We start from the raw sequence: 17,928 nt of genomic DNA, 5'->3' as shown, positions 1-17,928 counted from the left end.
CTATAGAATCTTTGTCAAGCCACCATTTAATAAGGAGTTCACTAGAGGCTCTTTCGATTACAAATAAATACCTTATTAATATTCCTTATGATATAGACAATAGTATAGTATCAGATTATGTTTATTACATATCTCAAGGAATAAAATCTGCTGACCGTTTATTTCCCCCAAAGACAACATTGTGTAATATAGGGTATGTAAATGTGACATCACAGAGATAAAAGGTCAAACCAATGGTTGATTAGGGCACTAGCACAATGATGATAAGTGCTTTATTAGTTTGCTTTCAGAGTTATCTTAAAAGTCATTTTTACAGTTCCATACTCATTTTATGAGTCAAAATTTCTGTTTAACTTAATGAAAACTTGTACAATAAGCTTACATCATTAAATTTCTGTTTAACTTAATGAAAACTTGTACAATAAGCTTACATCATTCCCCTTATCCTTAGAAATGCCCAAGTTCATACATAGACATCCTATATACAATAAATGATATTATCTGATAAATATTGAAATGAAAACAATATTATTTCATAGCAATAATAGATAGAGTCTTAGATAGTTATAAAAGTGTCCAAACTATTTTTATCTTGTAAAAGATGCCATGGTGTTGAATTATTGCACATTGTTTCACATTTTCTATTAAAAGCCATTGCATATATACACATTTGTAATAGGATTTTCTTCTTACATCAATCACAGCAATGTCACATGATCATCATGTGATGCTATAAAATCATAAAATCTACATTAAATAAAATCTACATTTTTATATTTCATTTAAAATTATCACAGTATTGATTTGATAAATGCTACATGAATCAAAGATTTTCTGTTTAGTCGATTAAACAGTGGTGGTTTAAAAACCTTCCAAAACAATGATATGTTGAATAGATCAGCAAATGACAAAATGTATCTATTTCTGTCCAAATATTTTATCATATTTCCCAATATCACTAATAAAATGTTGAGAAGGAAGCAAAAGAAATAAATATTAAAGCAAAATATGTAGTAATAGCAATTACCATATAATAACACAAATACATTAATATATATGTAAAGAAAAACACACCATATGGAACCAGCATTATTTCTGAATGAGTTGTATATTATGGCAATTAGTGTAAGCTTCCGATTCCGATTCTGTATTTGCTTAATTCTAACACTCATCACAATAAGCAGTTAGCGTTAAGTTAGGATCATGTGTTGTGAAATGATGACCTTGAACTTTATAAACATAACATTGATCTTTGACGATTAACATCCTAGTACTATCTAGAACATCCCAGATTTTAAAGAAGGGTGCCTTTTGTGACCTTGAGCACTGACATAACACTAAGTCTCAAGGATTGGACATTTTCCTTAGTGCCTGTACTCAAATGTCTTGAATTTCTATCCAATAATCCTGTAAATATGTTTAAACTGGAAAATTAAAATTTCAAAAATTCAGTAGGTTAAAATGATAAATTGCAGCACTTATAATTTTTAATAGGAATACAATTTTGTTGGAATTTTATAAGTACATGTACAGTTATTCCAGCATGAAAATAAATTAACCATGAGAATGTGTTATGATCACAATCTGTCTTCCATACAAAACCGCATTTATCTTGCAAGCGAATGTATCTCCAATCCAATTGTTCCTGACAAAAATACATTCCAATCAAAGTTCATATTAGATTATCAAAATCATCTCCTTGTGAAATGAATTGCATTATAGTTGAAGCACTAAATGATTGATCTGACTCCCTAGCAACATCCATGTCGTTGAGAATGATAATTATATAACTAGTTGTTTATACAGTGGCCGCCATCAGAGGGGTGGGTGATCTACAGATAAAACAAAAAAAAAAGTTGTCCGCCATCAGAGGGGTGGGTGATCCATGTGTCTATAGTCTGGGAACACAGACACTGCATGGCCAAGTGGAAGGAAGGACATTATAATGCTACATATGGCCATGAAAAAGATGAGACCAGCCAACATCATTCTTAGTCGCTTGCCCGCAATCTCCCATTCTGGTACCATCTCCCAAATCTTCTCCATCACAACCTCCTTGAATGCCCTGTGAAAGGGAAAAGGATTATATAAGTATAAAAGGAGTGGGTCAGTGTGGTTTATACATAGTGATAAATACGGTCTCTGTCACTCAGCTGATGGAGCATGCTTCTTTGACTCAGCCAGTAGAGTCGTATTTACGTAGATTAATGATCAGATGCACACATTGGTAGATATTTTACTGAACTTTCAAGTTAAAAAGTACTATTTCTATACACAATATGCACAATCAAAGACTGAACTGATTATAAAATCACAAATATAATCATGATTTGAATGGAATCACCAGGATTTTACATATTATTGGACTATTGACCTTTCTTCCTCTTCAGGCGGACTGTCGTAGGAGTCCATGAGTTCCTCTAGGTTTTGGTTGATGGAGTTCTGATGTTCCCGTAGAGATGATAACTCACGCCCCATCTGGGCTTTATATCCTTGCTTGAACCTGTCACAATAGGATAGATAAATATACTGTTAATTCATAAGAAATTTCGATATAATGTTAATCATAGAAAAAATTTAAAACAGTTTTATGCCTGAGATAGCCCCAGGTGAAAGAAAATATGTAAACATCTTCCTTTCTTGCAATACTGATAACAAATATGAAATTGCAGCATTACTCAGCAACCATTAAATCTCAATACACACAGAATTGTCATATATCATGTTGGTAGATTTGAGAAGTATCTTTATGCCTACAAAGCATCTAAAGGAACTTCAATGATATAACCAAAGACACTGTATTATTGTCAATTAAGAGCTCAATCCATATATGTATTTGAAAATGGCATAAAGAAACTTTATTGAGAAGTCTATTAACAAATATGGATGATCCAGGAATACACTGTCCTACCTAAAACTAAGGATACCAGGTATACACTGTCCTACCTAAAACTAAGGATACCAGGTATACACTGTCCTACCTAAAACTAAGGATACCAGGTATACACTGTCCTACCTAAAACTAAGGATACCAGGTATACACTGTCCTACCTAAAACTAAGTTAAGGATACCAGGTATACACTGTCCTACCTAAAACTAAGGATACCAGGTATACACTGTCCTACCTAAAACTAAGGATACCAGGTATACACTGTCCTACCTAAAACTAAGGATACCAGGTATACACTGTCCTACCTAAAACTAAGGATACCAGGTATACACTGTCCTACCTAAAACTAAGGATACCAGGTATACACTGTCCTACCTAAAACTAAGGATACCAGGTATACACTGTCCTACCTAAAACTAAGGATACCAGGTATACACTGCTACCTAAAAATAAGGATACCAGGTATACACTGTCCTACCTAAAACTAAGGATACCAGGTATACACTGTCCTACCTAAAACTAAGGATACCAGGTATACACTGTCCTAAAAACTAAGGAGAAGATTGTAAGTATTTCCTGATTCAATCAAACACTGATTAGCATAAAGGAAATCAATCATCTATCTATCATATTGTCATGGTCAACACAAGCATACCCAGGTGTCTTAAACCTGAAGTAGAGAGACCCAGCATCACTTGTCTACACTCACCTCTTCTGGAAGGCTTCCTCCTAACTTACACTCTATGTAGAGACCTAGCATCACTTGTCTAGACTCACCTCTTCTGGAAGGCTTCCTCCTAACTTACACTCTATGTAGAGACCTAGCATCACTTGTCTACACTCACCTCTTCTGGAAGGCTTCCTCCTAACTTACACTCTATGTAGAGACCTAGCATCACTTGTCTAGACTCACCTCTTCTGGAAGGCTTCCTCCTAACTTACACTCTAAGTAGAGACCTAGCATCACTTGTCTACACTCACCTCTTCTGGAAGGCTTCCTCCTAACTTATACTCTATGTAGAGACCTAGCATCACTTGTCTACACTCACCCCTTCTGGAAGGCTTCCTCCTAACTTATACTCTATGTAGAGACCTAGCATTACTTGTCTTCACTCACCTCTTCTGGAGGCTTCCTCCTAACTTACACCCTGAGTAGAGACCTAGCATCACTTGTCTACACTCACCCCTTCTGGAAGGCTTCCTCCTCTTTGGAATTCTGTTTTATTGGTGACTTGTCCTGGACTTCTTTACTACAAACAAAAATTGGTTATTTATACATCACTAGGTCATTTACTGGGATTGTAATGAAGATCAATATGATATAACAAGGATGCTGCAAATCAAGTAGGATTCAAATCCTTTCATTTCTACTGCAGAGGAAACATCTTTATTTTGCCTGCTTCTAGACAAAAGTAATAATCAACTTACTTTCATGAATATCAAAAATTTAAATGAAATATTGACAAAAATGGAAGGACAGACAGAAAGCACTCTGTGTATCCATTAAGATGTGTATTGATCTTGAATATAAAATATAAAAGTAATCTATCTTTGAAAAAAATGGTATTACTTTTTCACTGTACATACAGACCTTTCAGTCGAATTCTCGCGAGACTTTGGTGGTGTGCTGTTCTTAGAGACTTGATTTCCTAGGGAACCCCCGACGAAATGTGTCTGAAACAGCATTTTTCATGGCCATGGATGCCACAGCACACTGGAATCTTGATTTGGCATCCTGTACATCAAATAATTATTGATATCATCATAAAAATAGTTCATATCATTTCAGGTCTCATATGCTATTGACATGAAGCAAAAGTAAGAACTTTTTTTTTACATGTTTGCAACACCTAGTTTCATGTACATGTACACATAATTGGATCTTGTGTTAATTTACTCATATTGTAGCAAATATTATTACCAAAGGGCCATCTGCTTTGTGGGAAGGTTTGATGTAACAGTTTGAGTGTCTTTGACTACCACAGCCATGACAGTAGATCTTCAACTGAGCAATAGTCCAATAACAGCATCAACCTTCACCACATAGTTCTAACAAAATTGACTTCTAAGACTTAAAGAGTGCATTCTAATACCTCTGTATCAAATATTTCTATATCTACCTTGTAATTTTGTTCATGTAAGAAACCTGATGGTAAGTACTAAAATCATGATGCATGGACCAAGCCAGAAAAAGTTGAAGGAGTGGATGGGTGGGTGGGCTTGGACTTATTACTGCCACAAAATAGCTTTGCCAATTATTCATCTTCCAAAGAGGTGAAAAGTGTCATATTGCCCCTTCTAAATCTAAGCCTGCAGCACTTTCTTGTGTTCTAGCATTAACAATTACCCATTTGTTCTTCATAAAAATTTCTAATCCTTTTGTCTTTTATCATCCAAATCTATACTTCTTAACATTTCATGACACATCAACACTAGACAGCTCATGCTTTTCCAGCTTTGTCTCTATAGATACACATTGAACACACATGTGTACCTGATCAGTTTTAACTTTAATGGGTAGGGACATAACCAAGACATTTCCTACTGGCTGGGGATATTACTAACCGACGACCTTACTTGCAAACCTCACAAGGGAATAAGCAGATGCCTGGTATATCTATAGTGGAGCAGGGAAAAGATATTTGGCATGCAGTGTGACATATGACACAAAACAGCAACACTCATTAACAGAAACTTTCATTGAGAGGGTATTGAAGAGGATTGCTTTGTTTCAAAGTATTGGAGGAAAATAAACATCTGCCATTTCTATTCTTTCATGTACATACAAGATTGTCTTGTCAGAATTATGTTATTCTTGTGTTATCTAAAAATGTTGAACAGATATCCTTGGATAGTTAATATTGTACGATTATTCAGATGTGATTACAGCAATGTTGTTAATACGTTTCACAACAGAAGAGTTATAGTCAAGGTTTTAAATTGCTGAAATATCAATAGGGTTGTATGTATTATATTCATGCAATTTCATGACAAAGGCCAAACTATTTCTGCCATTCTATATTAAATCATGCTTCATTACAACAAATACAATGCACTGCATTCATGCAAATTTTGCATTGACATGGTTATCAGAAGGTCAGCCAATGGAGAAGATGTATTGTTGATTGTGCATGGAACTCTCACCTCAGAGTCTGGCGAGTCTTTCCTGGACCAAGATGGTGACTTGCACTCCAAAGACATAGTAGAAGCATCCTATAGAGACATGCAAAGTTTGTATATATTACTACAGCTAGCAGTGTAAGAGAGCTGTCCAAAACTGAACACAGTTGTGTCTCCTGAATCTTAAGTAGATGGTCAACAAGCTGTTATTCCCCCTCCTACCACCTGTACTTGAATTAATTAAAACAAAATTTGTTTCTTCTCACTCTCTAAAGTCCTGCTCAAGCAAACTTCCCTATTTAACATTATTTGTTTTGTTTACATTATGTACAATGACATGACAACATATTACTAAACCTTTGCACTGTGTTGTTGACTATCCACAGAGGACAACAACTAAAACAGTTTTGGCACAAAAAGAGGTCAAAGTTCACAGAAATATTATGATGATTACAATGATGATCTCTGCATATAATATCATATTATGCTGTATATAAATAAATACTTTCTGTAAAGTAAATACAGGTATATTTGCAGGCAATGCAATGGATATCAGAACCAAACTATGAAGTTTGATAATAAATTGTAAATTTTTCTGAACTTATTCTGAGAATAAAATGAGATGAATCCTATAAAAGCTAGACATAAAGCAGCCATCATGAGCATTCTGTAAACCATGACCACTTTAAAACAAAAGTGAAATTTCAAAGAAATAAAGTAGCATTTCAATCTTTATATACATATATGTTAAGTTAATCTGATTAATGTGTAACAAATACATAGAAAACTTAAGTTTTATAGTGTTATACAATCACATCAAGCCATCATTATGTTTGTAAAGGATACAGATTATTGTTTAAACACAGATTCTCTCAACCATTGTTATTGCACTCTATATTTATCATTATAAATTAAGATTGAACACGAAACATTACAAAGATTACAGTGCAGTCAGTTAGTAACATCCAAATTACTGGTGTCAGAATTAACTTATTATGACTGCTGTTGTTATTTTCATTTTGTTTTGTTTTTGAGAAGACAACCTCAAAATACCCCAGGTTCCATTTTAATATCATGAATTTATAGCTTGCTTGCAACATAATATAAGAATATCATTACTCCAATTTTTTGAAAACAAAAAGTTGGATTTTTTCGTAAGTTTCTACTGAACAACATGCACAGATATTTGTATCAATGGTGTCTTTGCACATATAGATAATACGACAGATGTATTTGGGAGCTTTATAAGATCTCCGTCCACTGGAGATTTCGTAAAGTCACAGTGGTTGCAATATTGTACAATAAGACAAACATATGACAATAAATACCATAGAAGATGAGTGTGTGAGGGAAGGGACTCCAACTCCTCCTAACGCCCGAGGGATGGCTACCTCACTTACACGACGACCTTTCATCTGTACAAATATAAAACACTCTCCAACAAACAATGACTTGGGATCTGCACAATTTAAGATTTGTAAAGATAATTGATGCTTTTTCACAACCTCTGAATATTGTACATTATACACTTTTTCCCTTGCAGGTAAGCACCTCTTCCTCCACCAACACCACCTCAAAAATGTTTCTGCACCATAATATTTCTTAACCCTAGTAGTGCTGATATGAGGAGGGCTTAAAGCTTTTCATGACATATGTTATAACACTTTCACCTCAGTGACCTTAATATTAAGATCTCTATTCAGCCCTACATGATCATTTCAGAAAGCTGAAAACATACATAATACATGTGTATGTGCTTAAATAACAAAATTAATGGCTTAAATTGAAGGAATTCTGAGATGACCTCCATCAACAATTGACTAACAGACGGGATGACCGTGGGATAATGCCAGTAATCTTATCTCCTTTACTCATGACTTACCCGTGACTGAAGACCTTGACCTTGCTGGGAAAGGGACATAGATCGCTTACTCATGTGTGGAAAATCACCTGTAAAACCACAGATTTAGCTGATGTCAACAAGATCTTTGTTTTTCTCCACCCAGGGACTAGTATCAACCACAATTGACTAAAAATCTCCAATATGGCAGTTTGCTTTACCATTCCACATGTAATGATATCTATCATAACCCACTTTTTGTAAAATCAATGTAAACTGCTGATTATTCAATTTACTTAACCAATCAATGACCCAAGAGGATATCTTTATGTGCTAAAGAATAATAGCTGATCTACCATTTTGAAGAGGTTCACCATTTTCTCAGATTAGTTTCGAAATAATGATGCGGTCACCATGAGAGATTGACCATTACCCAAGATAACTTACCCATCTCTAAACCTGCACTTCCAAAGGGACGACTGTCTTGTATCAGTTTTCTGGAAGACAAGTGTAAACATTACAAACGTGATGAGAGCAACACTATATATTCCTCACTTCATGGCAGAGGCTTAGTAACAAATTCTTCTAATTGATGACAACTACACTAAACAGCTTGCAATTAGTTATTAACGCACATATTTAGGTTCACATAAATAAAATCAATATTGATTTAAAGCATTCCATTATTTATTTCACTCGTAAGAGAGAACTTACCTAGCCTCTTCAAGTTCTGAGTTGACCCAATCACTAGAAGGAATATACGTACCCAGCCTACTATGTTCTCCGGCCGGGTACTAAATGGTTCCTATATGTGCTAATGGAGCACTGCCACAGTAAATCACTTGGGCAAGATTTTCTATGCTTTTTATAGTTTTCCAATTATTTCATTCTTATAGATGCATGTGTATATCACATTTACGTGCAACCAACATAACAATCATTAACATTGTCTATCTTATCGCTCAAAAGACATCAATTTCACAATCTGTATTAATTGTTGTACATTTTCCTTTGAAAAGACCAAATATCTATATATGACACACAAATGATTTCTAACTGTCATTTTTTTTGCCTAGTAGGTAACTGTCTAAAGGGATATAAATATGGTTCAATAACATGTATACAAAGATGTAAATAGCATTTTGCAATGTTTTTACTTTGCTCCACTACCAGTAATGGGCAACATTTGTAGGTCTAAAGACAACATCAGTATCTGTCTAGAAGTCTTTTGAGTTACATTATTGCAGCTAGTACCATAAATATTTTTATTTCATAAGTGCAAGAGAACTTACCTAGCCTCCTCAAGTTCTGAGTTGACTCGATCATGTACCATACGTATTGTATCTACATGTGTTATCATGATCTCTATCGCCTTGCTCATTCTCTTCTCCTAAAAAATATCAAATCACCATTTCAGATTTCATAAAATAATGTATTGGGAATTAGACTCGTCTTAAAGTTAAACACTTGTAAAATTTGTGAATGCCTAGCCTACCTGTTGTACTGCCCCGAATACTTCTGCGCGACTTGACACTCTGGCTGTAGCCTGTTCCAGGATGTCGAGGTGTGCCTGTATTTTCCTGAGGACATCTCGTACTTGGGTGTCTATACATAGCTGGTTCAGTGTCTGTAGAACAAAAGTTTGAGGTTAAAACTTATACTTTTTACATATTTATGTTGTATATATGTCAAGAGTATTCAGTTGAATAATGTCAAACTTGAGAGCCCTTTACTCCAGAAAACTACATGAGAATAAAGTAAAATTGATTAGTTTCCATGCCACTGTTGTGAAGAAGACAATGAAATTAGAAATTTAACATCATGCAACACAAGCTAACTTGGTTCTCAATGTAATTAAGTCAAACACAGAACATCTTACTTCAAGGTTGTCCTTCAGTCCCTTCAGTTCTGTGTCCACATTTTGCTCTGCTATATCTCGTGACCTTTCCTGTATTTCCAAACGTTTTTCCAAGGTCAACTTATCAGTCTTAAATGCTAATGACAGGCTAGTGAACTTTTTCTGTAGTGAAAAGAAAAGTACATGTATTGATAAAGTTGGAACTTATGTTTAAACAGGACTAGTAGGTTGCTATTAAACAATGTATGAGTTTTTTTTTAAAAATCATTACCAGATCTATTGTACCTTAAAAAATGTTCTGAAACATATCCTTCTGGTTCGAAAGGATATAAAAAATTCACTATAATTAAGCGTAATTGTAAGTATAAACCTATAACACAAAAAAAAATAGCTAAAGATTGTTTCACAGTCTCTGAATCCCACACACTTAAATGAATCCTGCAAGTAATTAGGTGTGTTGAGGTAATGTCCTTTAGCTATGTTTAAAGTTTGGTTTGGATTGGACCTATCTTTTTAGAGAAACAGAGCTAAACGCAAAACTTTAAAGTCAGCTAGGTCTTATGAATAGTTAAGCATCCCTAAGTTTCACAGCCTCTGCGTCTCAGGGCCTGAACTGAATCCTGCAATATTTAGGTGTGTTGAAGTGATAATGATGTCCTTTAGCTATATTTAAAGTTTGGTTTGGATTGGACCTATATTTATTGAGAAACAGAGCTAAATGCAAAACTTTAAAGTGAAATGCTGACGCTGCCGCTGCCAGAAAAGTAACACTATAGTATGGCCTTAGCGAACTATCCTCATGGGCCATAATTGCTATTATAACAAGTTTATATATATTTTTAAAACACACCATCAGTCTCTATATTTTACTGTAATCAAATATAAACTGTTTTTGTATTGAGGATATTACTACCTTAATCTAACTAATTTCATTTTTATTTCTATGATAATTTTATCATATACACATTAAAATTCATTAGAGGTTTTAAAATCTTTTTTTTTTTTATGTATAGTTATCTAACCTAGCTGGCTGGTATGATTTTTTTTATTACTATTTTCTGAGAAAACATTACACTCAAAAATAAATTATAGAAGATAATTTTTTTCTAACTATACAGACTCGATTTTGATTTCATTATCTTCAGGCTTGTGGAAAAATCTAATTATATGGTTTTTGATGTTTTCTATCATGTAAAATGGATTGTTCCTAGCGGTGTGCCAGAGTGTTTATATTAACAGAAGTTGCTGTGCACAGTGTGTGTAATAGAGCCATGACAGGCTGAATACATGATAGATGTACATACCTCAATTTCCAGTTCATTGGCTTGTTCTGACCTAAAACAGGCAAAAACATCAAAATCAGTATTTTTTAGTTATTGCCAGGAAGTCTAAAGTCTCAAGCTGTCAGTCTTTTCTCGTGTGATATTGATATCAGTTTTAACTCAATACTGTCGACACAGTAATCTACCTTCTATGTAATCAATGACTCATATTCTAGATATTTTTTCATGTTATCTTTAACAAAATTGATAGACCAAGAGTGTTGCAGTTCCTCAAACTTTTCAGAGAAGTTCATGAACAGAACACATTTAAATACATTTTCTTTTTTTTTTTTTCTTATCCTAAATACCCATTCTATTGATACACAGTTTTTTTGGAATGACAAAATCTGCTGACCTACCGAGATAACATTTGGTGCAGCCAAAAAAATTTATCTTTAAGTATTGTCTACCTGTCAAATTGCAATTTGTCCATTTGTTTGTTTATTTAGCATTGTTTTATGTGACCATATGTTTGGATAAAGGTGGTAATTTAGTGTGCTTAAATTTACACACCTTCACCAATCAAAATATTCAGCAATCTTCCAGACACACTATTAAAGCTGGTAGGGCTTGTCAAGATTTTAGAAAGTTATTTTTACATATAATTTCAATAGATAAAACCTATATGATAGACATGACATGTGTAGCATGTTCTACTACACAATACATCAGCATCAGGTAACACAGTAATCACAACCAGGTACATACCAGTTAATATTATATGACCTATTTAATAAATAGGTTGGGTTACAGTCCACTTTTTAGTCTCCAAGCTTTATTTTTTTGTAATTGTCATGATATCATTCATGTAACAAATGACACAATTTGGAATATAAATATGCTTGTAACTTTAAGAAGAAGAAGCTAGAACTGTCGCAGAGTGGCCGACTAATACCCCCACAAATTTAGGATTAACTCTATTAAGAGGGGACATTGCTGAACCCTTTATGTTGGGGTTCTGTGTACCAAATTTTACCACAATTTGTGAAGTAGTTTAGGAGGAGTTTGCCGGACAACATTGTGTCTACAGACAGACAGACAGACAGACAGACAACCCGATTCCAATATACCCCCCCCCCCCCCCTTAAGCTGTATGGTGTCCCTAACATCACTGTAAAGTCTAGAATGCTAACAGAAGCTGTATGATGTCCCTAACATTTCATCTAAAAATATTTTATTAAACAAAACAAGTAAAACAGGAATAACAGAGAAAGATATTATTATTATATTGTATTGATAAATGGATTTGACAACAGGCAAAGCTTATATAGGTCCTCTCCAGATGTCCCTAACATCATTGTAAAGTCTAGAATGACAACAGAAGCTGTATGATGTCCCTAACATCACTGTAAAAATCTAGAATACCAACAGAAGATGTATGGTGTCCCTAACATCACTGTAAAGTCTAGAATGCCAACAGAAGCTGTATGGTGTCCCTAACATCACTGTAAAGTCTAGAATGCCAACAGAAGCTGTATGATGTCCCTAGCATCATTGTAAAGTCTAGAATGTCAACAGAAGATGTATGGTGACCCTTACATCACTGTAAAGTCTAGAATGCCAACAGAAGCTGTATGATGTCCCTAGCATCATTGTAAAGTCTAGAATGTCAACAGAAGATGTATGGTGACCCTAACATCACTGTAAAGTCTAGAATGCCAACAGAAGCTGTATGATGTCCCTAACATCATTGTAAAGTCTAGAATGCCAACAGAAGCTGTATGGTGTCCCTAACATCATTGTAAAGTCTAGAATGCCAACAGAAGATGTATGGTGTCCCTAACATCACTGTAAAGTCTTAGAATGCCAACAGAAGCTGTATGATGTCCCTAACATCACTGTAAAGTCTTAGAATGCCAACAGAAGCTGTATGATGTCCCTAACATCACAGTAAAGTCTAGAATGCCAACAGAAGCTGTATGGTGTCCCTAACATCACTGTAAAGTCTAGAATGCCAACAGAAGCTGTATGGTGTCCCTAACATCACCGTAAAGTCTAGAATGCCAACAGAAATGTATGGTGTCCATAACATCACTGTAAAGTCTTAGAATGCCAACAGAAGCTGTATGATATCCCTGACATCACAGTAAAGTCTAGAATGCCAACAGAAGCTGTATGGTGTCCCTAACATCATTGTAAAGTCTAGAATGTCAACAGAAGACGTATGGTGTCCCTAACATCATTGTAAAGTCTAGAATGTCAACAGAAGCTGTATAGTGTCCCTAACATCATTGTAAAGTCTAGAATGCCAACAGAAGCTGTATGGTGTCCCTAACATCATTGTAAAGTCTAGAATGCCAACAGAAGCTGTATGGTGTCCCTAACATCATTGTAAAGTCTAGAATGTCAACAGAAGACGTATGGTGTCCCTAACATCATTGTAAAGTCTAGAATGTCAACAGAAGCTGTATGGTGTCCCTAACATCACTGTAAAGTCTAGAATGCCAACAGAAGCTGTATGATGTCCCTAACATCACAGTAAAGTCTAGAATGCCAACAGAAGCTGTATGGTGTCCCTAACATCACAGTAAAGTCTAGAATGCCAACAGAAGCTGTATGATATCCCTGACATCACAGTAAAGTCTAGAATACTAACAGAAGCTGTATGATGTCCCTAACATCATTGTAAAGTCTAGAATGCCAACAGAAGCTGTATGATGTCCCTAACATCACTGTAAAGTCTTAGAATGCCAACAGAAGCTGTATGGTGTCCCTAACATCACAGTAAAGTCTAGAATGCCAACAGAAGCTGTATGATATCCCTGACATCACTGTAAAGTCTTAGAATGTCAACAGAAGATGTATGATGTCCCTAACATCACTGTAAAGTCTTAGAATGTCAACAGAAGATGTATGGTGTCCCTAACATCTCTGTAAAGTCTAGAATGCTAACAGAAGCTGTATGATGTCCCTAAACATCACTGCAAAGTCTAGAATGCTAACAGAAGCTGTATGATGTCCCTAACATTTCATCTCAAAATATTTTATTAAACAAAACAAGTAAAACAGGAATAACAGAGAAAGATATTATATTATTGTATTGATAAATGGATTTGACAACAGGCAAAGCTTATATAGGTCCTCTCCAGATGTCCCTAACGTCATTGTAAAGTCTAGAATGACAACAGAAGCTGTATGATGTCCCTAACATCACTGTAAAGTCTAGAATACCAACAGAAGATGTATGGTGTCCCTAACATCACTGTAAAGTCTAGAATGCCAACAGAAGCTGTATGGTGTCCCTAACATCACTGTAAAGTCTAGAATGTCAACAGAAGATGTATGGTGTCCCTAACATCACTGTAAAGTCTAGAATGTCAACAGAAGATGTATGGTGTCCCTAACATCATTGTAAAGTCTAGAATGCCAACAGAAGATGTATGGTGTCCCTAACATCACTGTAAAGTCTAGAATGCCAACAGAAGATGTATGGTGTCCCTAACATCACTGTAAAGTCTAGAATGCCAACAGAAGCTGTATGATGTCCCTAGCATCATTGTAAAGTCTAGAATGTCAACAGAAGATGTATGGTGACCCTAACATCACTGTAAAGTCTAGAATGCCAACAGAAGCTGTATGATGTCCCTAACATCATTGTAAAGTCTAGAATGTCAACAGAAGATGTATGGTGTCCCTAACATCATTGTAAAGTCTAGAATGCCAACAGAAGATGTATGGTGTCCCTAACATCACTGTAAAGTCTAGAATGCCAACAGAAGATGTATGGTGTCCCTAACATCACTGTAAAGTCTTAGAATGCCAACAGAAGCTGTATGATGTCCCTAACATCACTGTAAAGTCTAGAATGCCAACAGAAGATGTATGGTGTCCCTAAGTCTCCACATCACTGTAAAGTCTAGAATGCCAACAGAAGCTGTATGGTGTCCCCTAACATCACCGTAAAGTCTAGAATGCCAACAGAAATGTATGGTGTCCATAACATCACTGTAAAGTCTTAGAATGCCAACAGAAGCTGTATGATATCCCTGACATCACAGTAAAGTCTAGAATGCCAACAGAAGCTGTATGGTGTCCCTAACATCATTGTAAAGTCTAGAATGTCAACAGAAGACGTATGGTGTCCCTAACATCATTGTAAAGTCTAGAATGTCAACAGAAGCTGTATAGTGTCCCTAACATCATTGTAAAGTCTAGAATGCCAACAGAAGCTGTATGGTGTCCCTAACATCATTGTAAAGTCTAGAATGCCAACAGAAGCTGTATGGTGTCCCTAACATCATTGTAAAGTCTAGAATGCCAACAGAAGCTGTATGGTGTCCCTAACATCATTGTAAAGTCTAGAATGTCAACAGAAGACGTATGGTGTCCCTAACATCATTGTAAAGTCTAGAATGTCAACAGAAGCTGTATGGTGTCCCTAACATCACTGTAAAGTCTAGAATGCCAACAGAAGCTGTATGATGTCCCTAACATCACAGTAAAGTCTAGAATGCCAACAGAAGCTGTATGGTGTCCCTAACATCACAGTAAAGTCTAGAGCCAACAGAAGCTGTGGTACCCTGACATCACAGTAAAGTCTAGAATGTAACAGAAGCTGTATGATGTCCCTACATCACGTAAAGTCTAGAATGCTAACTGAAGCTGTATGATGTCCTAACATCATTGTAAAGTCTAGAATGCCAACAGAAGCTGTATGATGTCCCTAACATCACTGTAAAGTCTTAGAATGCCAACAGAAGCTGTATGGTGTCCCTAACATCACAGTAAAGTCTAGAATGCCAACAGAAGCTGTATGATATCCCTGACATCACTGTAAAGTCTTAGAATGTCAACAGAAGCTGTATGATGTCCCTAACATCATTGTAAAGTCTAGAATGCCAACAGAAGCTGTATGGTGTCCCTAACATCACAGTAAAGTCTAGAATGCCAACAGAAGCTGTATGATATCCCTGACATCACTGTAAAGTCTTAGAATGTCAACAGAAGCTGTATGGTGTCCCTAACATCACTGTAAAGTCTAGAATGCCAACAGAAGATGTATGGTGTCCCTAACATCACTGTAAAGTCTAGAATGCCAACAGAAGCTGTATGGTGTCCCTAACATCACAGTAAAGTCTAGAATGCTAACAGAAGCTGTATGATGTCCCTAACATCATTGTAAAGTCTAGAATGCCAACAGAAGCTGTATGATGTCCCTAACATCACTGTAAAGTATTTTATTAAACAAAACAAGTAAAACAGGAATAACAGAGAAAGATATTATATTATTGTATTGATAAATGGATTTGACAACAGGCAAAGCTTATATAGGTCCTCTCCAGATGTCCCTAACATCATTGTAAAGTCTAGAATGCCAACAGAAGCTGTATGATGTCCCTAACATCACTGTAAAGTCTAGAATGCCAACAGAAGATGTATGGTGTCCCTAACATCACTGTAAAGTCTAGAATGCCAACAGAAGCTGTATGGTGTCCCTAACATCACTGTAAAGTCTAGAATGCCAACAGAAGATGTATGGTGTCCCTAACATCACTGTAAAGTCTAGAATGTCAACAGAAGATGTATGGTGTCCCTAACATCATTGTAAAGTCTAGAATGCCAACAGAAGATGTATGGTGTCCCCACCTAACATCACTGTAAAGTCTAGAATGCCAACAGAAGATGTATGGTGTCCCTAACATCACTGTAAAGTCTTAGAATGCCAACAGAAGCGTATGATGTCCCTAACATCACTGTAAAGTCTAGAATGCCAACAGAAGATGTATGGTGTCCCTAACATCACAGTAAAGTCTAGAATGCCAACAGAAGCTGTAATGATATCCCTGACATCACAGTAACGTCTAGAATGCTAACAGAAGCTGTATGATGTCCCTAACAGCATTGTAAAGTCTAGAATGCCAACAGAAGCTGTATGATGTCCCTAACATCACTGTAAAGTCTTAGAAATGCCAACAGAAGCTGTAGGTGTCCCTAACATCACTGTAAAGTCTAGAATGCCAACAGAAACTGTATGGTGTCCCTAGCATCATTGTAAAGTCTAGAATGTCAACAGAAGATGTATGGTGTCCCTGACATCACTGTAAAGTCTAGAATGCCAGCAGAAGCTGTATGGTGTCCCTAACATCACTGTAAAGACTAGAATGCAAACAGAAGCTGTATGATGTCCCTAACATCACTGTAAAGTCTTGAATGCTAACAAAAGCTGTATGGTGTCCCTAACATCACTGTAAAGAGACTAGAATGACAACAGAAGCGGTATGGCGTCCATAACATTACCAGAAGGCAACATCGAATTACATGACACCCCAAAAAATGAAATAAATACATAAGATACTCAAGTTGGACTTTTCACTCTTTTCTCAGAGTGGATCTTTTAAACAGTCTAATCAGCATATTATCATGATGTTTAATCTAACACACATCTCACCTTTTATCTGCTAGTAAATCCCACACTAAGTTGGGTAAACAAGGCTTTGCCATCCTAGATTTCATGGCACAAATTATTTTACCTCAAAAAATCAAGTTTTTCCACCTTAGATAAGACAATCCAGTTTCAGATTTGCACATTTAATCCAACCTTCCAAAGTATTAATAAAATAAAGTATTTCCACTGGCATCCAATATTATAAGTTTGTGTAGCTTTGCCAATCATTATCAAGAAGTAAAGGTTATATGAATGACAAGGATAGGAAGTCTCTCCTAAGATCTAGCTTTCACACATACTGATCAGTCAGGGACCATCGACTTTGGTGTGAATCTATATATTAACATATTTCCCAGTTATGGACAGTTGTGTAAATAATAGACAGGTTATTTAGTAACACCATTGATCACCGATAGCAACTCCAAAGACATAAGACTTTGTCAGTTAGCTGTAATCCATTGTCTATAAGTAGCTCCATCTAACACTGGTCTCCTTAGTACACATTACATATA

The 17,928-nt window shown here is 35.7% G+C and overlaps 2 protein-coding genes across 2 annotated transcripts in view; both read right to left on the bottom strand.

Moving 5' to 3' along the window:
* Positions 1–1,687: 1,687 nt before the first annotated feature.
* LOC138305848 (inositol 1,4,5-triphosphate receptor associated 2-like) lies at positions 1,688–17,487 on the bottom strand. The gene is given in 15 exon segments (XM_069246114.1): positions 1,688–1,805; positions 1,857–2,065; positions 2,375–2,503; positions 4,076–4,141; positions 4,483–4,549; positions 4,551–4,626; positions 6,036–6,104; positions 7,340–7,426; positions 7,894–7,961; positions 8,299–8,348; positions 9,144–9,241; positions 9,347–9,478; positions 9,731–9,871; positions 11,014–11,044; positions 17,420–17,487. Coding segments are annotated over 14 exon segments (1,266 nt in total). The 5' UTR covers positions 17,473–17,487; the 3' UTR covers positions 1,688–1,805; positions 1,857–1,866.
* The window catches only part of LOC138305816 (uncharacterized), a 161,026-nt gene continuing 144,792 nt past the window's right edge, over positions 1,695–17,928 (bottom strand). The window contains exon 39 of the mRNA XM_069246089.1: positions 1,695–1,833. Coding sequence (XP_069102190.1) covers positions 1,816–1,833 — 18 coding nt within the window. The 3' untranslated portion in view covers positions 1,695–1,815. The remainder of the gene's footprint in view (positions 1,834–17,928) is intronic.

Source organism: Argopecten irradians, chromosome 1, assembly GCF_041381155.1.
Source record: "Argopecten irradians isolate NY chromosome 1, Ai_NY, whole genome shotgun sequence".
Taxonomy (NCBI): Eukaryota; Metazoa; Mollusca; class Bivalvia; order Pectinida; family Pectinidae; genus Argopecten; species Argopecten irradians.
This window is presented reverse-complemented; position numbering and strand designations above follow the sequence as displayed.